The 26,665-nt window shown below is 45.3% G+C and overlaps 1 protein-coding gene across 5 annotated transcripts in view; it reads right to left on the bottom strand.

Moving 5' to 3' along the window:
* UGGT2 (UDP-glucose glycoprotein glucosyltransferase 2) overlaps positions 1–26,665 on the bottom strand; it is a 302,913-nt gene that overhangs the window by 41,722 nt on the left and 234,526 nt on the right. For all 5 annotated transcript variants that reach the window (XR_010597726.1, XR_010597727.1, XM_065581050.1 and 2 more), the window contains 4 exons: positions 19,309–19,467; positions 15,009–15,094; positions 12,017–12,101; positions 9,397–9,482 (listed from right to left, as the gene is read on the bottom strand). Coding sequence is in view for 3 of the 5 variants with exons in the window: in XM_065581050.1 (XP_065437122.1) it covers positions 9,397–9,482; positions 12,017–12,101; positions 15,009–15,094; positions 19,309–19,467 (416 nt within the window). In the remaining 2 variants the exon portion in view is untranslated. The remainder of the gene's footprint in view (positions 1–9,396; positions 9,483–12,016; positions 12,102–15,008; positions 15,095–19,308; positions 19,468–26,665) is intronic.

Genomic DNA, 26,665 nt, shown 5'->3' with positions numbered 1-26,665 from the left:
GTTGTGATAATAGGAGGAGGAGGCTAGGTGAAAGGAAATCATGCATGCACTCTGGACAGGTCTTTCCACCAGCCACGTGAGTGTATCACCCGACAAGGGACAGATACCAACTTGTCTAGACTATGTTTATTTAGGATACAGACTGTTCTGAGACAACTCTGGAAGCAGCGAAGATACAGCCCGGTGTGTTGTGTTATGAAAGATGAAAGTACAAGCTGCCATATGACCCAGCAGTTGGAGGCAACTTCTTGCTGTTGTCTGGGGCCTTATTTGAATCTTGGCAATAAGGCTAGTCAGTGTTGTAAATCTGTCCACAGGGAGGTAAGCTCTACACGTGACAGCAGCATCCAGAGAAGATCCTATGAAGTCTATCTGTTCAACTGGAATCAAAATGGACTTTTTGATACTGAACTGAAGTTCTAAACTGCAGATAAGGACATGGCTGGCTGTATTGCAGAGAGGACTTTGATATACAACCAGCCCTTTAATAGCCAATTGTTGAGATAGAGGAAGATGATTATTCCCTGCCAACAAAGATAAGTGGCTACTACTACCAGGACTTTGGAAAATACTCCTGGGACAGATTAGAGGTCAAAAGAGAGTATTTGATACATGAAGTGGTGCCGGCCATCTTTGAAATTAAGAAACCTCTTGAGAGGTGTGATAGCCATACATGATCTGAAGATCGAGGATTGCAAACCAATCCACAGAATCTAATGATAGAATTATAGCTATGATCCTGAATATCTGATTTCACGAAGGTGTTTTGAAGTATGAGATCTAAAACTGATCTTCATCCACCATTCTTTTTTGGAACCAGAAAATACTTGGAATAAAATCCCTTCCCCTCTGTGCTGGATTGGAACTGATTCTACAGCCTCTATGCTTAGAAGAGGCAAATGTTTGTGAGAAGAGTCTCTGAGGAGGGATGGGGACAGGAGCGGGATGAGGTGATGGAGGTGAAATGGATGGAGTAGCTTGATATTATAATCTTCAAAACCCATTTGTCAGATGTACTTTATTCCCATGAAGCTCAAAAATGGAAGACACTGTCTCCAAAGGGAGGGAGGTGAGTAGTGTGGTATAGCTGAAGATTCCCAAGGTGGGGATGTTCTGGTCCTTTGACCACACCATCAAAATTGACATTTAGATGAGATGGGGGGGCTGGGTGATGGCAATGGTTGCAGTAGCAGGCCTTTTCTTTTGATATCTCGGTCTCTTAGGTTGTTCGGCCAGTCTATGAATGTCGGAGAACTGGAACAGATGGGATCTCTGTGTTGGGATCTACTCAATTTTTTATTTGCAGGTGTGTATATACTGACAGACCTGAGTGTGGCCTTCAAATCCTTTACAGTGTGCATGGATTAATCAGTGGACTCACTGAAAAGTTTCAGTCTGTCAAAAGAAGGTCTTGTATGGTATTTTGGACCTTCCTAGAAAATCTCAACTGCTTCAGCCAAGATGTTCGATGCAGGACAGCAGCAGAGATGGAAAGAGCTTCAGTGTCAGCTACCTCTACAGAGGCTCACAACCAAGTGCTTGCTAAGAGATGACTCAGTTATGAACTCAGCCTGGAACTATTCCTAATGTTCCAGGGGAAGATGATTAATAAAAGTGTTGAGTTTATTGTAGTTGGTGTGCCATCTTTGCCATCAGAGCTGATAATTCACTATTCTAAACTGGAGGGTTATGGAAGAGTAGTTTTTACATCCAGCAAGGTTGAAGGGCTTCTGGTCTTTATCATATGATATGAGTTAGTATGCTGTTAGTGTTGCCTACTATGCTTACTAACAGCCTCTACAACTACACAGTTGGGAGGAGGGTGTGAAAATAAAAACTTGTAATTTTTTCTGGAACATAGTACTTTGTATTTGCTTGCATACATTGTAGTTGTTTGTGTCAGACTCCAGCTAGTTTTGGCAGGATGCAGTGGAGCCTCATTTACTGGTAAAGCTACAGAACCAGAGGGTGTAGTGTGGAGGATGTCCAAGAACTTAAGTTGAGACACTTGCATCTTCTCCAGTGGGATCTGAAGCGAGTCAGCAATCTCTTTCATCAGCTCCTGAAACTGTTTAAAATCATCAGTGTAAGAGGGCAGAGACGGTATAACAGCCTCATCTGGTGGAGATTAGCTTGTGGTGTCACCTCCTTGTCCACTTTAGTCTATTGCTCCTCAAAAGACTCCTCTTCTGGTTGGGGCTCTTGAGGAGGGAGAGATGGAGCAGGAGACTGCCTTTCATGATGATCTTCAAGGAATAGCTAGGAGCCCTTGACATTTGCTGATGACAGGCTACCACCAGTAACAATATAGCCATTGTGGGGAAACATAAGGTAGTGCAGGAGGACTCCAGTGCTGCTCATACCAGTGAGAAGGGGCTAAAGATTGTCTTGCCCATGGGGCTTCTTTTCTCAGGTAAGATGTCTAGAAAAATGTCTCTATGGCGGTATGTAGGGAATCCCTGCACAGAGATCTAGGTATCCGAAGAAGAGTCTTCAGCATAGTCTAGAGAAGGAGCAGACACTGAAGGTAAGAATGGTTGTCCATATAGTGCTGATGGTATCAGAGAAAGGTAAGGTCTCTGAGACCCTGCAGATCTCATCATCAACAATTGTTTGATAACCATTAAAAAAAAGGAAACTATTGCACCTCAGACACTGACAAGTCCTTGGAGAATCTAAGCTCCTGCGATACCGGGTAAATCTCCACCAGGACTGGATGAGGCTCCAGATTAACTGGTGTCGGTACTGAGGATGTTGACAGTAGTATCTTGTGCAGCCAATGGTCCTGCTACTGAGGATGATGCCTTCAGAAATGCCAATGTTGCAGCCTGGGTCTGCAGAGGTGGTGATGAAAGTTACAGATTTTCTAGAGTGTTTAGAGTCTCTGCTGGAGCAGTCATGCTTGGAGGGTACCACAGACAACTTCAGTACTGAGGTTTGCATGGTATCACGGGTGCTTTGAGGACCTCAAGATCTTCAGAGAGCTCCTGGTACCAGAGAGAGCTTCCTGGAACCTGAAGTCGCCAAAACGGTCATTCTTGATGGTGACCAAACCTTTTTGAATTAGGCTCTCTATAAGGAGGTCCAGCACTCCCTCCCCATTGGATCTCTACCGGTACCTCTGTGTTCCTATTCCACAAAGATCTAGGTATGGAGGTTGAAGGGGCACTGTGCTCACTTGGAAGCCAATGTTCCAGGTCTGTGTCTGCGGGCTGTATTTGGGCCTCGATCTGAGGCTGGTCAGAGGGAACGCTCCATCATGAGGAGCCTAAATTTAATCTCTTGTTTTTTTTCAAAATCTGCTTTTAAAAGCTGAGTAGATCTTGCATTTGGCTGGAATGTGGGTGTTTCCCAGATAGTGGATACACCAAAAATGTCCGTCGCTCACTGGTATAGATTCTCAGGCAGCGCTCTAATCATGGGGATTCTGGCTTGCCAGGTTGATGACAACCCCCAAAGCAAACCCTTCAGAAAGGGGGGTTGATGGGGAAAGGGAATATAAATCAGAAAATCTCCAATTAACTAAAGAAGTACGATTATCGAAAGAATTAAATAAACTGAACTGGAACTAAGACCTTGAGACTAAGCTAGAGCAAAGCTGAAATGGCATGCTAGATGCTCCACCTCAGGCTGTCGAGCAGTTGAGGAGAAACCAGGTGAGGTTCACCTGCACAGTTCTTGGTACAGGGCATGAGGATAGCTAGAGCACATGCATGGGGCAAATGGGCACTGCTACCGAAAAATCTCTGATCAAAAGGTACAAGAGGCATATATGCACCTGTAATGGAGCTCCCATAGGGACATTACTCAAAGAAGAATTCTGAGTTACTTACATCCTTGTTTTTGGACTTTGCTCCATATCTTCCTAGTGATTTCCACTTTCAATTTGAGAAAAGCATAGATAATATTATTGAAAAATAATAGATTCCTCAGAGTAGATTAATACAATCACAATTGTATCTAAAACATCTAAAATGTATTTTAAAATATCTTAAATATATGCTCTGGAAATTATTTGGGGGAAGTTCTATGGCTTGAGTTATACAGGAGGTTAGACTAGATGATCACACTGGTCCATTCTGGCCTATGAATCACTATATAATAGTAAAACAAATCCAAATTATTTAAATTCAAGCTTTAATATATACCTGGATGAAAAAAATGTAGAAACACTCAGTTTTCACCAATTTTGTCTGCTAACAGACATATTATTGCCATATCATAGTCTGCTTTAGGAATTCAATTTGATACGAGTACCGTATTAACAGCTGATTTTTTAATTTCTTTTCCCTAACCCCCTGATTCTCATAATAAGATTGAGTCTATGCCATAAGGTGGTAGAATGCATATTGGTGGAGCAAACTGGCTGGAGCATCTGGAAAAGGGAATGAAGGGATGAACAAGGAAACAAAATAACTAACAAAATGTTTAACTAATATCGCCAAGAATATTTGTTTCTATGCTCATTTCTCTTGTCTATTTGAATGATAAACTCTTTGGGGGTATGGCCTGTCTTTTCTTATGTGTTTGTACAGTCCCTGTCACATTTTGGGAGCTACCACACTAAAAATAATAAACTAAAAGATGGTTACTCACCTTTGTAACTGTTGTTCTTCGAGATGTGTTGCTCATATCCATTCCAATTAGGTGTGTGCGCGCCGCGTGCACGATCGTCGGAGAAGTTTTCTACCCTAGCAACACCCGGTGGGTCGGCTGTGGAGCCCCCTGGAGTGGCGCCTTCATGGCGCTGAATATATACCACAGCCGACCCAGCGCCCCCTCAGTTCCTTCTTGCCGGCTACTCCGACAGTGGGGAAGGGGGGCGGGTTTGGAATGGATATGAGCAACACATCTCGAAGAACAACAGTTACAAAGGTGAGTAACCGTCTTTTCTTCTTCGAGTGCTTGCTCATATCGATTCCAATTAGGTGACTACCAAGCCTTACCTAGGCGGTGGGGTCGGAGTGAGACATTGCAGTGTGCAAAACCGCTGATCCGAATGCAACATCATCCCTGGATTGCTGTACAAGCGCATAGTGAGCGGCGAAGGTGTGGACTGATGACCAAACTGCAGCTCTACAAATGTCCTGGATCGGAACTTGAGCCAGGAAGGCAGTCGAGGAGGCCTGGGCCCTCGTGGAGTGAGCGGTGAGGCGCGGAGTCAGGACACCGGCCAAGTCGTAACAAGCACAAATGCAGGATGTGATCCAAGAGGAGAGACGTTGGGAGGAGACCGGTAGGCCCTTCATCCGGTCGGCTACTGCAACGAAAAGTTGCGTCGTCTTTCGGAATGGTTTCATACATTCAATATAGAAAGCAAGGGCCCTGCGCACATCAAACGAGTGCATACGCTGGTCTTGACGTGTGGCATGCGGCTTAGGATGGAAGACCGGGAGGAATATATCCTGGTTCACATGAAAAGCTGAAACCACCTTGGGAAGAAAGGCAGGGTGGGGGCGAAGCTGCACCTTGTCTTTATGGAAGACTGTATACGGAGGCTCAGACGTGAGCGCCCTGAGTTCAGAAACACGCCTTGCTGAAGTGATGGCTACGAGGAAGCCTGTCTTCCAAGATAGGTAAAGGAGCGAGCAGGTAGCCAATGGCTCGAACAGGGGCCCTGTGAGCTTGGAGAGAACCAGGTTAAGATCCCACGCCGGAACGGGTTGGCGCTGTTGTGGGTATAGCCGGTCTAAGCCCTTGAGGAATCTGACAACCATCGGGTTAGAGAAGACCGAGGAAGCATCGGGTGGAACGCCGATATAGCGGCCAGGTGAACTCTGACTGACGATATTGCCAAGCCCTGCTGTCTCAAGGACAGGAGATACTCGAGTATGAGGGGAATAGATGCCTCCAGAGGGGGCGTGGCCCGCTGTTCGCACTAACAGGAGAACCGCTTCCACTTGGCTAAGTAGGTGGTCCGCGTAGAGGGCTTTCTACTTCCCAGCAGAATCTGTTGCACGGGATGTGAGCATTGCAGTTCTGTCCGATTCAGCCATGGACCATCCACGCTGTAAGGTGGAGTGATTGCAGGTCGGGGTGACACAATCGACCGTGGTCCTGGGAGATCAAGTCTGGGCACAAAGGAAGAATGATTGGAGTCTGAATCGATAGCTCCAGAAGCGTGGTGTACCAGTGCTGTCTCGGCCAAGCTGGAGCGACTAGAATCATATGCGCCTGGTCTCTGCGTAGCTTCAGCAGTACCCTGTGGACCAGTGGGAACGGAGGGAAAGTGTAGAACAGCTGGCCCTTCCACGTTAGAAGGAAGGCGTTGGAGAGGGAGCCCGGAGATCGCCCTTGAAGGGAGCAGAACTCGTGGCACTCCCTGTTGGCTCAAGATGTGAACAGGTCGACCTGGGGAAATCCCCATCTCTGGAAGATGGAATAGATGATGTCCGGGCGAATCGACCACTCGTGCGTCTGGAAGGATCTGCTGAGACGGTCCGCAAGAGTGTTCTGGACTCCAGGGAGGAAGGATGCCATGAGATGTATCGAGTGGGTAATGCAGAACTCCCACAGGCGAATGGCCTCTTGGCATAGGGGAGACGACCGGGCTCCTCCTTGCTTGTTGATGTAGAACATGGCCGTGGTGTTGTCCGACCAACACGCAGCGGCCATGCAGGAGACCTAGAAATGCCTGACAGGCTAGGTGTACTGCCATGAGCTCCCGAACATTGATGTGTAGAGCTAGTTGGGATGCGCTCCACAGGCCTTGGGTATGGTGCTCCCCCCGAGGTGAGCCCCCCAACCTAGAGATGAGGCATCCGTGACTAGTTGCAGGGAGGGCTGTGGGGCGTGAAACGGTATTCCTGCACAAACCGCCTTGTGATCCAGCCACCAGGCGAGAGAGGTCAAGACCGAGCTCGGAATCTTGACTACCATGCTCAGGCTGTCCCGAGAAGGGCGGTACACTGACAAGACCCAGGCCTGAAGCTGACGAAGCCGAAGTCTGGCATGTCTGGTTACATAAGTGCAAGAGGCCATGTGACCCAACAGACCGAGACATGTCCTTACAGTGGTGATCGGGAAGGCCTGAAGTCCGCGGATGATGTTTGCGATGGCGTGAAACCAAGTGTCTGGCAGAAGAGCTCGGGCAAGTGTGGAGTCTAAGACTGCGCCGATAAACTCTATTCTCTGGGTTGGCTCCAGAGTGGACTTCTCTTCGTTGAGTAGAATGCCTAAGTCTTGGAATGTTTGTAGTATTATGCTGACGTGTGCCCGAACCTGTTCCCTGGTACGGCCGCGGACCAGCCAGTCGTCTAGATATGGGAACACCTGTATCCTTTGCTGACGAAGGTATGCTGCCACGACGGCCATACGTTTGGTGAACACTCTCGGAGCTGCGGACAGCCCGAAGGGAAGGACGGCAAATTGGTAGTGTACCTTGTTTACTACAAAACGAAGAAAGCGCCTGTGCGGGGGGTAGATCGCTATATGAAAATAAGCGTCCTTCATATCGAGGTCGGCGTACCAGTCTCCAGGGAAGGGATGATGGTCCCCAAGGAGTCCATGCGGAATTTCAACTTTACTATGAATTTGTTGAGTCCGCACAAGTCTAAGATGGGTCGCAGACCCCCTTTTGCTTTGGGGATCAGGAAGTAGCGGGAGTAAAACCCCTTGCCCCTTAACTCTGGGGGAACCTCCTCTATGGCCCCCATAGAGAGGAGCCCAGAAACCTCCTGTATAAGGAGATGCTCGTGAGAAGGGTTCCTGAAGAGGGACGGGGGGGGGGGGGAAGCAGGGGAAGAAGAAAATTGGAGAGTGTATCCCCTCTCCACCGTGCGAAGGACCCAACAGTCCGAAGTTATAAGGGACCAAGCACGGTGGAAACGGGAGAGGCAATCCCAAAAGGAAGGAAATGGATCCTGGGTGGTGGCTGGTACGCCGTCCTCGGGCGCAGCTTCAAAAGTTTTGCCTAGGGCCTGAAGGTGGCCTAGGTGGGCCCTGATTCTGACCCTGCTGAGGGCCCGTCAACCTCCATCTACCACCTCGTCCCCACCGTCTGGGGAAGTCCTGTCTCCGACTAGGAGGAGGAGGGTAGAACCTCTGTGGCTGTGGCCTAAATGGCCTGCATTGGGGTCCTGGGACATGCATCCCCAAGGAGCGCATCATGGTTCTCGAGTCCTTGAGGGTCTGTAACCTAGAGTCCGTCTTCTCTGAGAACAAGCCTTGGCCATCAAACGGCAGATCCTGCAGGGTCTGCTGAAGTTCTGGTGGCAACCCCGAAACCTGGAGCCAGGAGACACGTCGCATGGCTATCCCTGACGCTATTGTCCTGGCTGCCGAGTCCGCAATGTCTAGGGAGGCCTGTAAGGAGGTTCTAGCCACCTTTTTTCCCTCCTCCACCAGGGCCCCGAACTCCTCCCTTGAGTCCTGGGGGACCAACTCTTTAAATTTCCCCATGGAGTTCCATGAGTTATAGTTATATCTGCTTAAAAGCGCCTGTTGGTTTGCGGCCCTAAGCTGCAGACCCCCCGCCGAATAAACCTTGCGTCCAAACAAATCAAAGCGCTTGGTGTCCTTTGATTTGGGCGCTGCCGCCTGCTGGCCATGGCACTCTCTGGCGTTCACCGTGTTCACTGGTAGTCTCATCAGTGGAGGATGTGTGTAGAGGTACTCAGATTCTTTGGAAGGGACAAAGTACTTCCTCTCTACACCGTTGGCAGTGGGAGGGATGGAGGCCGGGGTTTGCCATATGGCCGTAGCGTTAGCCTTAATTGTTCTGATAATGGGTAATGCCACCCGTGTTGGGGCATCTGATGAAAGGATGCTCACCACCGGGTCCTGCACCTCCACTATCTCCTCGGCCTGTAAGTCCATATTTCGTGCCACCCTACGTAACAAATCCTGGTGGGCACGAAGATCTATAGGAGGTGGGCCTGCGGGTGTTGTACCCGCCACTGCTTCATCTGGGGAAGATGAGGACGACACCTCGGGGGGTAAAGGACCTGCGTGGGGGTCCAGTTCCACGGGACTCGGAGGTGCCGGATCCCCTGCACTAGGATCTGGCTCCTGCGTGGGCGTCGGGGCCAGGGCCTCCATACCCCTCGGGGGGGGGGGGGAAATGGTGGCCTCAGGAGCCCTGTGCTCAGAGTGAGCTAGGAGAGTGGAGGACAGCTATGCCGCGCTCCCCAGTTCCAACGACCGTCACGGGTGGTAAGAAGGAACTGAGGGGGCGCTGGGTCAGCTGCGGTATATATTCAGCGCCATGAAGGCGCCACTCCAGGGGGCTCCACAGCCGACCCACCGGGTGTTGCTAGGGTAGAAAACTTCTCCGACGATCGTGCACGCGGCGCGCACACACCTAATTGGAATCGATATGAGCAAGCAATCGAAGAAGAATAATTATTATAATCATGCTGTATTGGCACGATCCAAGTGGAAACAAACATCAGTTACCTTGTAATGGATTCCCATGATCCTTTTTCTTCTGTAACCTCAACAGTAAGGAGATCTTCACCAATTTTATCAGGTTTTTTTTGTACCTAGTCATTAAAAAAAGTAGCATTCATGTAATTTGGGAGGTTAGCTAGTAACAGTAGCTGTAAAATGGACCTCTTGGACAGATGAACTAGTGTCCTAGTTTTCTAATTCAGCAAGTTAATGCTTTAACTGTTTGAAATTACACTGTAACAACATCATTTCATACTATTCAAATGTAAGTATTTTGTACACAATGTAGACTTAATCAGTCCTGTCCACCTGGATCTTTAATTTTTTTTTCCATACTAGCATATATTCTACAATGTTATATATATACACATTTCTCTGATTCAGTGCTCTTCCTTTCTTAGATATAACAACAAGGAGTCCTCGTGGCACCTTAGAGACTAACAAATTTATTTGGGCATAAGCTTTCGTGGGCTATAACCCACTTCATCAGATGCATCAGTTTCAACGAGAAACTGCAGAACTGGAATTAATTTGCAAACTTGACACCATCAAATTAGGCCTGAATAAAGACTGGGAGTGGCTGGGTCACTACAAAAAATAATTTCCTCTCTGTTGATACTCACACCTTCTTGTCAACTGTTGGGAATAGGCCACATCCACTATGATTGAATTGGCCTGGTTAGCACTACAAATGTTTTTACTGATAGAGATTAACATGGCTACCCCTCTGAAACCTTTCTTAGATATGTGACCCGTCCTTTCCGTGTACTTCGTAAAATTTGCTCCAGGCATGCCAGAGAATAGTAACTGATTATGCAACAACTGATTATGCAAGATCATATGGGGATTCACATCCTCAAATCAAAGAGCAGGCTTAAGCACTCTGTGTTTGTATATGTAAAGAGTAACTAATAATACACAAAACTAGTGCCGCCTCCTTTCCATCTTTGCTCATAAAAGCTAGGCTATCAGTATGTGACACAGACCATAGTTAGGGGAAATATGCTGTTGCACTGCCCTTAGAGCAGCCCATGGGGGAGATTGTGATTCAGTGAATCACAAGCTCCCTCTTTGTCTCCCCACTGCTTTGGAGAAGGAGAAAACTGACAGATTTGTACCTGTCATAATGTATGCTCCTCAATGCTCCTTATACCCCCTCTATTCTCTTGTGCCAAAGTCCAAGATTGGCCATGCCATTCAATTGAATTTGCTGGATGGCCTCACTCTCTGAACTTATAGGCATAACATATCTGCAACCCACATAAGTTTTTCAAACACTAAAAGTGTTTGTATGTATGTAATTCTACCCAAACTAATTTAGATTTTTTTGTATTGTCAAGCTAATGTTATTAGCTTTGTATCAGTACTGAATCAGTAAAAACCTGCGTTTTTTTAGTTTCTTCACAGCAAGTTTCTCTGAAGATATATCCTAGGTCTGATTTATGATAGCCAAGACTGCAGCCTAATTTAAATTAGATACTATCTGTCACGTTTGATACAACTCTACTTATTTAAATTACTTGGTTACAACAGACAAGGGGACACTAACTTTCCAACTATATCATTTACCTAATTTTGACCCAGATTGTGTATGGAGGCTGAACATGTGGATCTCTCTGTATCTGCATGGTACAGGGTGGGGTCAGCTGCCTGTATGGCATTTTATCCCATTTCCCTCTGATCCTGGAAGCTTACATCCATGGGACTGGAGAGGAAACTCAGAGGAAACATGTATTGTTGCCTCTGCCCTGTAGCTCTGCACCTTTCTCAGACTCTGAAGGTCCAAAACTGGGACACACTGTATGAAGAAGACCCAAAAGGAGAAACTAAAAAAATAATAATGCCAGAAAGGTGGGATTCCTTACTCCTTTACAATAGGTAACTCTTTACATATCAGAAATAAAGAATAATGAAAGTGAAGTTGTAATTTGCAACTACAGAAGCAAAGGGACACCAAATTTTTATCAAATCCAGGTAATTCTGGGACTAAAATGAGTGATATCCTTCAAAATGATGGACAGTTGAAAGGCATGCCTGTGGGGAATGCAAAGTAAAATTAAAAGAGCCAGCATCAGAGATGGAAAAATACTGTAGCAGCTCCAACAGAGCAAAGATATTGGAAATGAGAAGGGGATTGGGGTGGAGGGGCGGCAGAGCTGGTGCAGGTGGCTCTGGTTTCCAGTTGACTATAAGGGATCTGTTGGTTGTGGGAGCTAAGCCCTCTTGTTTCATTCACCAGGGAGACCAGTCTTGCACCTTCAGAGATGAAAGAATTCATAGGAAATTACATAAGGGAAAACTCAATCTTTCCAGTCAGATACACAGGATTTTTCTGTGTAAGGGACAACTTGGGACTTAGTATTTATAATAAAATTATACTATTCAGTCTATTGAAAAAAATTACTCTTTCATAAAAGTACCATGATATGGTATATTTTATGGCAATGCAAAAAACAAGCAACAAATTAATTGATGGCATGAATCCATGCATCTGCGGATTTAGTTATCAAAAATCTGAATAGTATAGTCTGACTTTCATCTTGCTATTAAACATAGCCCAAGGCACCTGAGCATTATTAATATGTTTAAAGAAATGATACACACACAAAATTATCTGCTTACATACTTTGACTTTGAGAATTTTGCTCTTGAAGTTGTTTAATACCACAATAACATCTTCCAGGTGGACTGGAGAATCTGCTCCTTCATGGCTATGAGAAAAAACAACAACAGATATACAAAAGTATACACTCCTTAAAATGTTACATATATTGAGTTTTATTTTTATTTTAGAACTGTTTACATTTGCTGAAGCTAAAAATGTCTGTGTACAGTACGTCCTGCACTAGTTTTCTGATGTCGGAACCTTTCTCAATTTTTCTTCTTCATGGTGCTTAACAGGAATCTCCATACAGTTATAGTAAAATGAATGATAGGTTCTTTCACAATAACTGTGCATCATCACTGCATAACACAAGAGCGTCCTCATGACCACGTAAGACTTTGCATTTTCAAATACCAACATTTTCTTTGAAAAGAAGACTGTAAAATGACATATCTTGCCGAACTGAATACCTGAACGTTGACTTTTTATTCCCTTGACTACTATAGAAAAACCTACAAGTTACACTACTTGAAGATTCTTCAGTCATATGAGGATTTAAAACAAAACCTGTATTACATAAATGGGGATATTTATTGAGGTTTAAAGGAATTTCCAGTTTTATTAAGTACTAGGATTAAATATATGATGAAAAATATTAAAAATAATTTTTTGTTAGGTTAGGAACTAGTATCACTGCTTCTTATTAAATGTTGCTCAACACTTCCCTGTAATGGGGCGCACAAGAATTGGTTACTCACTCTGTGCAGTAATGGCAGTTCTTCAAGATGTGTCCCTCTATGGGTGCTCCACTATAGGTGCACTTGAGCCCTGTGCATCTTTGATGAGAGATTTTTCATAGTGATGTCCATTTGGCCCGCATATGCATGTTACTCCACCTCGTGCTCCATGCAGTTACTATATAGCACTATACAGACTAACCGTCCTCAGTTCCTTCTCTACCGCAAAGCACCATGACAGGGAACTCTGAAGCAGAGGGGAGGAGGGTGGGTAGTGGAGCACCCATAGGGACACATATCTTGAAGAACTTCAGTTACTGCACAGAGTGAGTAACCATTTCTTCTTCGAGTAGTGTTCTTATGTGACTACTGAGCAGTTTCCCTTTAAAGAGGAGGGGGCTTTGAGTCTAATCCAGTATGGAAGAAAGTACCAGCTGAGCCAAACACCGTATTGGAAGCAGAGTCACAGATTATTGCACAGTGTTCGGTGAATGTATGCTTAGAAGTCCAAGTTGCAACTTTGCCGAAACCCCCGCCCCACCCCGAGCGCTGGGCCGCTGAAACCCCCCACCCCGAGCGCTGGGCCAGGCCGCCCAAACCCCCGCTCCCCCCCGAGCGCTGCGCCGGGCCACCCAAACCCCCACCGCGCCGCTCAAACCCCCGCCCCCCCGCTGCACCGCGCCGCCCAAACCCTGAGCACCGTGCCGGGCCAACCTCCGCACCCCCCCCAGCGCCACGCCGCTGAAACAAAAACAAACAAACAAACAAAAAACCTCGAGTGCTGCCCCACCGAACCAAAAAAACAAAAAACCCCGAGCACCCCCCGCCATCCCAAGATTGGCCGCCCCTTCCCAGGTGCCGCCCCAAGCACGTGCTTGGTCGGCTGCTGCCTGGAGCCGGCCCTGATTCTGGTGGATAATGACCTGACCTCTATTCTTTATTATTGTGGTGCCTAGGAGTCCCAGTCCCTCATTGGACCAGGATCCCATTGTGCTAGGTGCTGTATAAACCCAGAACAAAAAGATAGTCTCTGCCCCCAATAATTTACATACATGCCTGTGTCACTTCTGGATTGGAAGACTACAGCAATGCAATACATTTGAGTATGAAGCTATCAACCCTTAAGAAATTCCACCTAAGACAAAATGCAGCAGTAAAATTCTCAGCAAAACAAACTACCACAAACACATCAAATCTATTATCTGCTCTCTGCACTGGACTCCCATGCATACCTGTTGGCTGGGTAAGCTCTTTTTTCTTAACAAAATCTCTTTTTAAACGATACTTGCAAAACTTTAAAAAAAAGAATTGTCAGCATTTCTGGTTTATGCTACTGCTCAGTTAAGTAAACAAAAACAGTCTCACACTTCAAATCACAGTACATCACATGTAGATTAGGCACCTAAGCATATTGCAAACAGTTACTGAAAATACAGAGGAGGATAAAGAAACTGAGCCAACTAGTAAAAACATGCTGAAAGAAATCAGCCTTCCAGACCAGGTAAACTATAAGCTTCAGTGACTCCACTGGATGAGATGTTAGAATGGATGATACAAGAAAAAAAATTTATGAATAGAACAAAACACCAAATCAGTCTGAAATGAAGGTACAAACTCTATCTTCATCCCTCAGTGTCTATCACTCCCGATTAAAAACTGGAGATGTAAGCAGATTTACTAAAAAATCAAACATGATATTGCAACATACATGTTTCTGGCATGCCAGCCAGGAAGAGAAAACTGGGACTTGTAGCATTTATGGAAAAGATATTATCCAAGTTGCTTAACATAAACAGAGATTTAGTGTAATGACACTGAAATATTATCATGGATACAAGAATGTGGGCTGGCTTCATTATCCTCAGTCCCTATTTTCTCACGACTAGTTCCCAATTAACTAATGAAATTCAGGCTCAGCCTAATGAGGATTTTAAGTCTTTGCAAAATGTTACCTCATCCTCCCCACTCTGTGTGGCTAAGCAGTAGAACCTTTAGGTAGTTTGCTCTACTTTTTGGAAAAACCATTTGCATGAAGAGAGACTCTCACTGATTCTCAACCTTTTAATTTCACCCATTCACACTTCTTTTTCTCCACTGCATTTGCTAATCAGTATTATCATCATTGCTAGCTTTTTGTTCTTATTTGTGTATTGGTTTTGCTTGTTTTCCTTCAGTAAATTCCGTATTTTTGCAAAGACTGTGATACATTTTTTTTTTTTACAAAATATGTTTGTAAGTTACAACTGTGTTTGCTCAAAAATTAGGTTACTACATACCCAAATATGTGATAGATGTCTTCCGATCTTCCTTTGCGTAATCTCAGTGTCCACGCACCTGGATTTGCTTTCAACTGAAAATATCCCTGTGAGCAAAAAGAAACAGTAGCACAGTCTGGTTTTATCAAAACTTTGGAAATGACAACCTTCACATGTAAACATTGATTCTCCAGCATTCACCACTGTCTGTCATCAAGGCTACTACACATTGTCAGCTGCAATTCTAGCCCTGAAATCAGTACTACGGCAATGCAGTCAAGTGCCTTCTCCTCTTTATGTTCACATCCACAAGCTCTTAGTGATAAAGAGATTTTTTCCTACCTGAATATGGAATTTATATAAAGAATCTTCTTTTTCCTTTATGCTGCTTTTCCTGGTGAGGGTCCTGGTGGCAGCAGAGAGAGTAGGCAGGACCAGACCTCTTTTTCCTCCGCAATAGGTTCCAGGTCCTCCTGGGGGATTCCCCGGCATTCTCAGGCCAGCCGGGAGATATAATACCTCCAGTGTGTCCTGGGTCGGCCTCAGGGCCTCCGCCCCATGGAACGTGCCCAGTAGAGTTCCAATGGGAAAGCCTTCCAGGGGACATCCTTATCAGGTGCCCGAACCACCATAACTGGCTCCTCTCGATCCGGAGGAGTAGCGACTCTATTCCGAGGCCCTCTCGAATAGCCAAGCTCCTCACCCTGTCTTGAAGAGTATGCCCAGCCATCCTGTGGAGAAACCTCATTTCCACTGTTTGTCCCCACGGTCTTGTCCTTTCGGTCATTACCCAAGGTTCATGACAATAGGTGTGGATGGGGACGTAGAGCAACTTGTAAACCTCGTCCAAGAATTCAGCTCCCACTTCACCACCACAGATCGGAACAGCCCCCACATCACCCCCACACCAATCCGCTGGTTGATCTCACGCTCCCACTTGCCATCACTCATGAACAAGACAAATAAGTACTTAAACTTGTCCACTAAGGACAGCTACTCCCCTCTCACCTGGCGAGAGCAGTCCACTTTCTTCCAAGAAAGGAACATGACCTCTGATTTGGAGGTGCTGATTCTCATCCCAGCCACTTCACACTCAGCAGCAAAACATTCAAGTGAGCATCGGAGATTTCAGTGTGAAGAAGCAAGAAGGACATCATCATCTGCAAACAGCTGAGATGCCACCTCCGAGTCCCCATACTGGATGCACTCCACAGCTCAGCTGCACCTTGATATCCTGTCCATGAAAATCACGAACAGGAGTGGGGACGAGACCCACCCTTGGGGGAGTTCAATGCCCACCTTGAACAAACTCAACTTAATACCAAGAATACGAATGCAACTCTCACTCCAAGAACAGAGAGACCAGATAGCATGAAAAAGCAGCACCGGCACCTCATACTCCCACGGCACTTCCCACAAGACATCTCAGGGAACGCAATCATATTCCTTCTCCAGGTCTACAAAATAAAGGTAAACCGGATTAACAAATTCCCACAACCACTTGAGTATCTACGAGAGAGCAAAGAGCTGATCTGTTGTTCCATGGCCAGGACGGAATCCACACTGTTCCTCCTGAATCTGAGGTTCTACTAATGGGTGTAACCTTCTCTCCAGCATAGGCTTGGTATAGGCTTTGCTGGGGAGGCTGAGGAGTGTGATCCCCCTATAGTTGGAACACACCCTTTGGTCTCCTTTCTTAAAGATTGGGACCACCACCCTGATTTGCCAGTCCAGAGGTACTGCACCCACCTTCCACGCAACATTGAAGAGGCGTGTTAACCATGACACTCCAACATGATACAGTGCTTTCAACATCTCTGGGCGAATCTTATCCACACTTGCTGCCTTACCTCTACGAAGGCACTTTACCGGTGTATCGATCTCAGCATCAGAAATAGATCCGATCTCACTGGAGGTTTCTGGCGCTGCCTCCTGGAAGGGGGACATGTCCATTGGGTTGAGGAGTTCCTCGAAGTGCTCCCTCCACCTCTTGACAATCTCCTCTGTTGAGGTAAGCATTTCACCACCCTTGCTGAGTATAGCCTGGGCAACGTCCCACTGATTCCTCCTAAAGCAACGAAGGGTTTGCCAGAACACCTTTGAGGCTGTCCAGTAGTCATTCTCCATGGTCTCTCCAAACTCCTCCCAAGCCTGGGCTTTTGCTTCAGCGACCGCCACAGCCGCAGTCCTCTTAACAGTTGGTACCTCTCAGCTGTATCAGGAGTCCGGTTCATGAGCATTGCTCAGAAGGCCTCCTTCTTCAACTTGACAACTTCCCTCACTACTGGAGTCCATCAACAGGTCCTAGGGTTGCCACCATGACAGGCACCAACTGCCTTCAGGCCACAGCTTTTTATGGCTGCCTCAACGATTGAGGCCCTGAATAATGGTCCACTCGGACTCAATGTCCAAGACCTCACCCAGAATGCAGGAGAAGTTCTTCTGGAGGTGGGATTTGAAGTCTTTCTGCACCTCCACCAGATATTCCCAGGTGACTTGCACTGATCATTTGGGCCTCCTGTGTCTATTTGGCCGGCATCCCATGTGTCGGATCCAACTCATCATCAAGTGGTGATCAGCTGCCAGCTCTGCCCTTCTCTTCACTCGAGTGTACAGAACATATGGCCTTAGGTCCAACGAGATGACTAATTTTTTCCGTTTCTTTCATTTGGGTAAAAAGTACATAAGATCCCTCATGCCCATCGACCTAAACCACTTTGAATGGTGGTAATCCTACTATATAAATCTAGTCCCAAATATTTGAGTGAATAATACCATGCCAATCAAACAAAATAAAAATTATTAGTGTTTAAGTGCTTCACTTTTTTTTCTAAATATTAAAAAAGAGTTAGGTTCCACACACCCAAAAACCCTCTTTGGTAGCAGGGAAAACAATAAGTAGCACCTTCTGATTATATTTTAATATTGACACACTGCTGGCTGCCACTAAACCTTAGACTTCTGCTAATAGTTAAGGAAACGTAGAAGACTATCCAGGTTACTTAACCATTAACTGGAATTCTTTGAATATATCACTTTCACAGATCCACATTACTGGGATTGAATATCAAGTCAAATGAACACAAAACTGTAAAAAGCAGTTAGTTCACAATGGAGAACCTTGCAGAGACTGCATCTATAAAAGGAGAAATGATGGTCCTATTCTTTAAATTCTGTTCAGAACCAGCACTCCAAAGACAAAAAGAGAGGGTAGTAGAGTTTGGATCTCAGAAGACAATATACTCCGAGAACTACAATTACTAGTAAGTAAGCAATCTAGTTTTCTCTCCTACAGAAATCGGTCCTACAAATACCCAGTCATGAGCCTTGTCTATACTAAAAAAAAAAAAAACACCACACAAAATTGTGGCTAATAATAATATATAATGCCACCATGTGGCCTGCACTTGCTCTGAGAAAATCCAAACACTACTCCATCATCACGTCAATGTGGACAGGTGCAGTGAGAGCTTAGACTGCAAGCACAGACATAATAGCAATAATGGTGCAACCAGTGTTCCCACTAGCATTATTCAGTACACCAGTCACATCTTGCTCTTTCTGTACTCTGCTGTCCTGGGGTTACATTTTTCAAAAGCTCTTCATCTGTACTTACTGGGTTAATACACACCCTTGTATTTCACTGCACACACTTTCTCACCAGGACTCACCTCTTTAAGGTCACTGTGCAACTGAGCTGCTTCTGGAGTATTTCTTAGAAGAACATCACAAGAGCATGTTGTCATGCTCATTGGCTCATACTGTCCATGAGAGCATTAAAGAACAAAGGGTAAAATTTTCAAAAGTGCCTAAGTCCCTTAAAAATATTACCTAAACACTTAGGAGCCTAAGTCTGGTATGATTAATAGAAGACAACATATGACTCCTAGGAGACTTAGGCTCTTAAGTGCTTAGGTCACTTTTGAAAATGGGATTTAGGCACTTTTGAAAATTTTACCCCCAAACAATGTATTGAAAAGACGCAAACATGAAATTGCTAATTGTGCTTCCCCTAAATACAAATATAACAACAAACACTAATTCTGGTGAGACCACAGCATTCCAAGTCCAAAGAAGCAGAAAATGAGCTGAGAGAGCAAGATCTATGTGTCACCCTTTATAGACATCACCTCAGTGTTATTCAGTATATACATCAAAGCATACAACTCTGAGGTACACTAACTACTTTTAGCAGTCCAGATTTTGCTTGTTAGAAAAGAATACTCGAAGAATGGGTATCTTGAAGAAATTTCATGAAGGAGAATGATTAAAAAACAAAAAACAAAAAACACACACAACTTTTTCCTTAGTTAATACCTACCAGATTGGCCATCACAGTGGTGTCAAACATAACAGGATTATTCTTCATGCCTAGAGTGAACTGTAATCCCCGAGGAGGTTGTCCAGTGGTCACATCAAAACAATGTCCTTCAAGTAATAGATATTCCAGTTCATATTCTGCTGTAACAATTCCTTCTATCTGTGGAAATCAACATTTTTATCACTAGAACATCTGATATTTTGATTTCTCATAACAAAGGAGCATATTACAATTTTGAAAATTTTGGTTTTTCGTAATATACCTTCAGTATGAATAGGTTACGTGGATTTAATTCTTTCTTTTTAACATTTTGGGTGAATTTAGTGATTGTGAAAGTTGATGCAGACTAAAGTCCTTTATTCATTCATTGGACCTAAAAGGAATGGGCGTGTGTGTGTGTGTGTGTGTGTGTGTGTGTGTGTGTGTGTGTGTGTGTGTGAGAGAGAGAGAGAGAGAGAGAGTGTAAGAGAGAGAATGAGCATGTATTAAGTGTGCGTGTGTGTATATAAATAAAACTTTATTTGGAAACACATTTTACAAATAATATACAGCAAAGCTTCTCACATGGAAGCTGTCCTAGAAGAGAGCTGAATCCCTATCACTTTGGAAGATAAGCTAAGCATAGTTAACAGTTCCTTTTCAACAGTCAGGCTGTCAGACGAAGTCCGTCTGGGTCCAGATGGAGAAATGGTCCTTGGTAAAAGGATGTCTGGCCTTGCCAGTAGCTGCAATGGTGGTTTCAGCTTTAGCTCTATCAGGTCTGAGAGCCATATTTTTGGATCACTTTCTCTATGAGAGGGAAGGGTGGAAACGTGTATACCAGGCCTTGACACCATCTGTGTGATAGAGCAGCTGTCCCCATAGACCTGAAGTCTGTTTCCCTGGTGAAGTATTTCAGCCACTTTGCATTCTTACAATTGGTGAACAGGTTGACTGAAGGGACACCAAATGTAGGATGAAGACTTCCTGGTTTAGGCACCATTCTGAGTTGTTGACATTGTGATGGCAAGCCAGTCTACCTTTGGTTCAGCTCCCCTTTTATGTGAATTGCCTTTAGGGAAGAGAGAGTCTTTTCTGCCGACTCCTTTATTTCAATTGTGTCTGCATGTAGAGTTATGCTCCTGTCCTGCCTACATATGCAACCATTGTCGTATTATTGGACTGGAATAGGGCATGGTTGCCCTCCAGCTGGCTTCAGAATCTCAGAGGAGCCAGCTTGAACACTCTTAGATCCAAGAGTCTAGTGCTGTGGTTCCTTTCCCCAGCGCTCCAGATGCCCTTCACTGTTCTGACGTGTTCCCCATCCATTCAGGCTGGAGTTTGTAGTAAGAACCTGAATGTAAGGAAGGCATATGGGGAGACCCTCTTGGACGTTGCCTAGGACCACCCACCATCTCAGCACATCAATGACCTGGTGTGGGACCAATATGTGATCTTCCATGTGCTCCAGGGAGTGGCCCCATACTTTCAGAAGAAAGGCCTGGAAGCGATCTTACCCAGGGAATGATTCCTATGCACAAGACTAGGAGGCCCAGCAGCTTAAGGCACTGAGCTATGGATGGGCTCTTGCACTTGACCAGCATGGATATCAGATCCTGAATCTTCTAGAATCTGTCAAGTGATGGGCAGATCTGCACTACTGATGTGTCTATCACCAAACCGAGTGAAAATCCTTGTCAAAGGAATCAAGGCACTTTTCCTAGTGTTTACAGGTGAGTCATATCATATGCGCATTTAATTTACGCAAATTCAACTATATGTGCTCGGCAAAAAAAAGAAAAACAACAAGATACCTGTTAATAGTGCGGGCGATTCCACCCAATAAGCATATGCCCCGGAGTGAGCGTGAGATGGGAGAAATGAACCTGCTGTTCCCTTAGTTGGTCTCAGTTCCCGCGTGCCTCTCATAGTGTGAGCATCCCGCCACGCTGAGTGTGATTCTAGTGTTTAAAGATACGTATTTTTCATACAACATGGCCCCTAAACGCAAGCCAACTACTTCATCTGGTGCTCAACTGAAGAAACAGCAATCTGTTCCAACGCTGGAGGAGAAACTGGCTAAGTTGAACTTATTGAGAGACAGTATGTCAGTCTCCACGTGGTGCGTAAATATCGCCACAACGAATCTAGCATTCGTGCCATCAAGATTCGAGAGAGAGAAATTCGTCAAGCCGTGGCATCAAGTGCTCCAATAACTGCTAAGGTGACGAGCCAGGTGCGTGATAAGACTATAGTGAAGACTGAAAAGGCATTAAACTTACGGCGGAAGACATGAAGACACCGTAAACATGTGCCTATTGATGGCAACACATTGCGAGAAAAGGCTCTTAGCCTCTACGCGCTGTTCAAACATCCCGCCAAAGAGGGACAATCTTCTGATGAGAAGGAATTCAAAGCCAGTCAACGTTGGCTTCACAGTTTTAGGAACCGCTTCAACCTCAAAAATGTGCAGACTACTGGTGAAGCTGCATCTGCCAATGAAAAGGCAGCAAAAGCCTACCCCGAACAATTAAAGAAAATCATACAAGAAAAGGGCTATCTTCCGGAACAAGTTTTTCATGCTGACGAGACTGGGCTCTTCTGGAAAAAAATGACCAACCGCACTTACATTTTGAAATCAGAAAGACAAGCCCCTGGCTTCAAAGCAGCTAAAGGCCACGTGACTGTGTTGTTTTGTGGCAATGCGGCTGGGCATTTAATAAAGCCAGGCTTGCTCTACAAGGCTGCAAATCCCCATGCCCTAAAAGGCAAGAACAAAAATCTCCTGCCTGTGTTCTGGCAATCAAATAAAAAGGCTTGGGTGATGGCAGCATTATTTCTAGATTGAAACACTTGTGGAATCACTCTGGAGGTCAAGCGGTACCTCGAAGAGAAAGGACTTGACTTTAAAGTGTTGCTGGACACTCTGCGGCACTCCAGTTTGCACAAAACGACGTTGAAGTCGTATTTCTCCCCCCCAATACCACCTCCATCCTCCAACCTCTTGACCAAGGCGCGATTCGCTGTTTCAAGGCCACGTACACGAGGCTTACATTCTCACGGATACGTAGCGCTATGGATGCTGATCCCAATCTTAATGTGATGGAGTGTTGGAAGTCCTTCAACATTGCCGATTGCATCACTTATATTAAACAGGCAATGGATGCAATCAAGCCTGAAAAATTAATGCATGTTGGCGAAACCTGCGGAAAGAATGTGTGAGTGATTTTAAGGGTTTCCCGACCATTGACAAAGAAGTGAAACACATTGTTCAGGTGGCCAGGCAAGTGGGTGGTGATGGCTTCGTCGACATCCTTGAGGAAGAAATTGGAGAATTAATTGAGAGCCACAGAGAAACATTGACTAATGAAGAGTTAGAGGAACTGATAAAATCATCTACAGAAGATGAAGATGATGACGACAACCAATAGGAAGAGCCAGCAAGTTGGAATCTTCATAAATTTGCTGAAGTGTTCCAAGCAGCAAAACACTTGAATGACTTAATTTCTGAATACGATCCCTCTATGGAACGAAGCCTCAAAATCACACGTAGTATTACGGACGATTTGAGACCGTATCAAGAAATGTTTGAGCAGCTCAAGAGACAACAGCAACAGTTGCCAATCACCATGTTTTTCAAGGAAAAATAACCAGCAGCAGATGAGCCTACACAATCAACTTCTTGAGCTGAACCAGAGCCAACCACTTCGTCTACGACTCGCTCTTCGTCACCCAAGCTCTCCGTCACCTCTGTCTCCTGGATCGACATCAAGCCCTGACAACCCCCTATAATTAAAAATACAGTACTGTAAAATTACATTTTGCATATGTACTCTATTATATACTGTACATTACTGTATACATTATACATATTACTGTATACGGTTGTATATACAAAACCATGTACAATATACTATACTATATGGGCAATTTAAGGGATTTTCAAGGGTAATTTTGACTATACGCAATTTTCGCCTTATGCGCTGACTTTAGAACCTAACCCCCGTGTAAGATGCGACTCCACTGTATTATGAATCAGTACACTTGCATGAGATTCAGAGTCTGGATCATGGCACCGTGAGCCATGGTCTGCGATGGGGCTCTGAATAAGATGTCATCCAGACAGGGATACAGACTAAATTTTCTCTTTTGAAGGGGCATATAGATCCTCAGTGACCAAGTGTGGCTCTGGAGTCTTTGAGTGTGTGGAGTGACACATCAGTCTTCTCAGCAAACAATGTAGAGCCTTTGAAGGGGAGGTCCTCAACAGCTTTTTGCACCTCTTTCAGGAAGCCTGAAAGATGCAATCACAAAGCTCATCGCATCACGACTGCTGTTGAGATGGACCAGGCTGCTGTATCAGCTGCATCAAGCACTGTCTGGAATACTGTTTTGGCCACTAGCTGCCCTTCATTGATAATGGTTCGAAATTGCTCCCGTTGTGATTCCAGGAGATGATCAATAAAGGTGTTAAGTTTGTTATAGTTCATGTAATCATACTCTGCTGTTAAGGCCTGGTAGTTTGCAATTCTGAATTGCAAAGTAGCAGAAGAGTAGGTCTTTCACCCAAATAAGTCAAGGCACTTTCAATCTATCATAAAGGGTGGACTTGGAATGATGTTGCCAGCCATGGGAGTTCATTGCATCTATCACAATGAAATTAGGCGGAGGGTGGGGAAAAAGAAATTCCATATCCCTGTTTATTGGCCTGACTGCATGTCGGTGTGGCTGATGCTGGCGTTCGCCATACAAGCTTAGCTGGGTCCAACAGCACCTCATTTATGAGGAGGGTTATCCTGGAGGAGGAGGATATATATAAAATATCCAGTAGCTTATGGTGAGTGTCTTTTACTTCCTTGAGAGGTACTTGTATGGTATCTACCACCCTCTTAGTCAGGTCTTGGAAGAGTTTAAAATCATCTGCCAGAGATGGTGGAGGGGGCATTACTGCCTCATCTGGAGAGGAGGAAGAGATTTTAGTTGTGACGGGATCCCTGGGACTGCTGTGCCCCCTTAACTCTCCAGCCTGGGCTGTCTCTCACAATGTTTTGCTAGTGATAAGCAGCAAACCCCTCCAGGCACCATTATCACTCAGCACAACTGCATATGGAGCCCCCCACACAGGTAGATTGTATGAATTCTCCCAGAGCCATTCATAAATCACACAGAGAAAGGCATCAACCAAATCCCCCCCAGCTCCCAGCCTTGTATCTCAGGAATATACTGTTTTGCACTGTTCAAGACGAGCAGTGCAAGTTTATTAATTGGCTCACCACTTCATCAATGGAAAGTGGATATATACCAGCCTTTGTAAACCTGAGCAGATTTACCAAACGCTTCAGGCAATCACACTGGTAAAGATAAACAGTAAAACACGTTTATTGACTACAAAACATAGATTTTAAGTGATTATAAGTGATAGGCAAAAAGTCAGTGGTTACCAAAATAAAATAAAATATAAACACACTGTCTAAACTCGCCACCCTATTAGACAGGACAACATCTAGATTAAGCAGTTTTTCTTATCCCACTCAATATTGCAGTTTATATTACACAGCTTTCACCCTTGAAACCAGGCCAGTCTCCTCTGTTGGAGTCTTCAGTCTTCTGAGTGTCCTTATTGCTTGCAGCATAGGTGGAGGGGAGGAGAAAAGGCCAAGCATGGGACCACTGTGTTCTGTTTTATAAACTTAGTCTATGTGCTTGGAGAACACAAGTCCAGGCATGTCTGGTGGGCACTGCTGAGTTACCAGGCAAGTTTGTGCCTGGTGTGGCCTTGTGCAAGTGGTTCATTGCATTGTAGCTCTCTTGCTGGACAATGGCTGGTGATGTCTGTTCAGCACTCACCTGGGCGTTGGTTAGCTCCCTTGTCATTGTCTCTAGAGAGCTAGTATCTGGGCGCTTCCCAAACCCACAGCATATTTTAGTGACAACCATACAACACAATTCTCATAACTTCGTATGCATTAATTATTTATTTATTTAGATGTAACAGTGGGTTTAAGCAGATCATAACTTTTCCCCTGATTCCTTACAATGTATGCTTTGTATGCAATATCACAATTATATACAAATGATAAATATAGGAGTTACAGGGTGCTCCCCCAAGGTACAAAATGTCACATTAGCATGTGGTGTAACCTCATCCTCTAGTCTCCTCACGAGGTTTTGAAGCTCTAGAGACTGTGGCTGTGGGGGAATGCCTTGCTGAGACCATAGTTGGTCATACGAGGGTTGAGGTCCAGACCTGGGGTATGCTTGAGTTGGTAGCAGTAGAAAGCATAGTGAGAGTGATGGGAGAGGACATCCTCCTTGTCACTATCCGACTATCCACTGGAAAATGGTGGAGCCGATATGGATACTGGAGGTGCACTGCTCAGTGCCAGTGGTGATTCCTGGGTTCAAGATGTGCCCGGTACCGATTAGAAGAGACTCTGGTACCTCAGATACCATGAGGTCCTTAGAGAATTTAAATTCCAACAGTGCCCAGTGCTGCAGTAATTGGTACTATCAGTGGTTACCGATATTGAGCTGGCGGTATCGAGCTAGCTGGTGATGTTGGTGGCACTGAGCAGTTCGATGATGGTTGCCTCACAGTCATTGGCACTGAGGGTGTCCGTACTGATGTTGTCTTCTGGGAGGCGGCACCATCTCCAATCTTGTCCCTGACTGACGCTACCGCTGCTTTGGTGCCTGTGCCCAATTTTGGAGACTTATAAAATTATTTTGTTTTGTCTATGTCAGGGGTACTCAAACTTCATTGCATCGCGATCCCCTTCTGACAAGAAAAATTACTATATGACCCCAGGAGAAGGGACTGAAGCCTGAGACTTCCCAAGCCTCACTGCACTGCATGGGGGTCAAAGCGAAAGCCCCACTGCCGAGGGTAGGGGGCCAAAGCAGAAGCCAAGGGCTTCAGCCCCTGGTGGGGGGGCCTGTAACATGAGCCCCACCATGTGGGGGAGGGGAGCTCGGACTTCGGCTTCGGCCCCAGCAACTCTAATGCCAACCTTGGCAACCCCATTAAAATGGGGTCGTAACCCACTTTGGAGTCCTGACCCACAGTTTGAGAACCGCTGATCTATGTTCTGCATACATCCAGGGTCTGTAGTCTGGACTGCCATCTATCTTCATGAGGTTTGGGGCAAAATGTTGGTAGGTAGATAGGTTGATTGAGATGAAATGATGAGGTGACTTTAGACAAAAACTTAGGATGTGGCCCCAGGAAAACTTTTTCTTTGAAAAAGATCGTGTATGGTGGGCCTGCCATGAGCGTGCCCAATTCTCCCACCTGTCTGGCAGATGTAATCGCCACAAGGAATACTACTTTCATAGAAAGATGCAATAAGGAGCATGTCGCTCTGGATTCAAATGGAGG

Source organism: Chrysemys picta, chromosome 1 (assembly GCF_011386835.1).
Source record: "Chrysemys picta bellii isolate R12L10 chromosome 1, ASM1138683v2, whole genome shotgun sequence".
NCBI lineage: Eukaryota > Metazoa > Chordata > Testudines > Emydidae > Chrysemys > Chrysemys picta.
The sequence above is the reverse complement of the archived record's forward strand: the minus strand, read 5'-3'. Positions and strand labels throughout refer to the sequence as shown.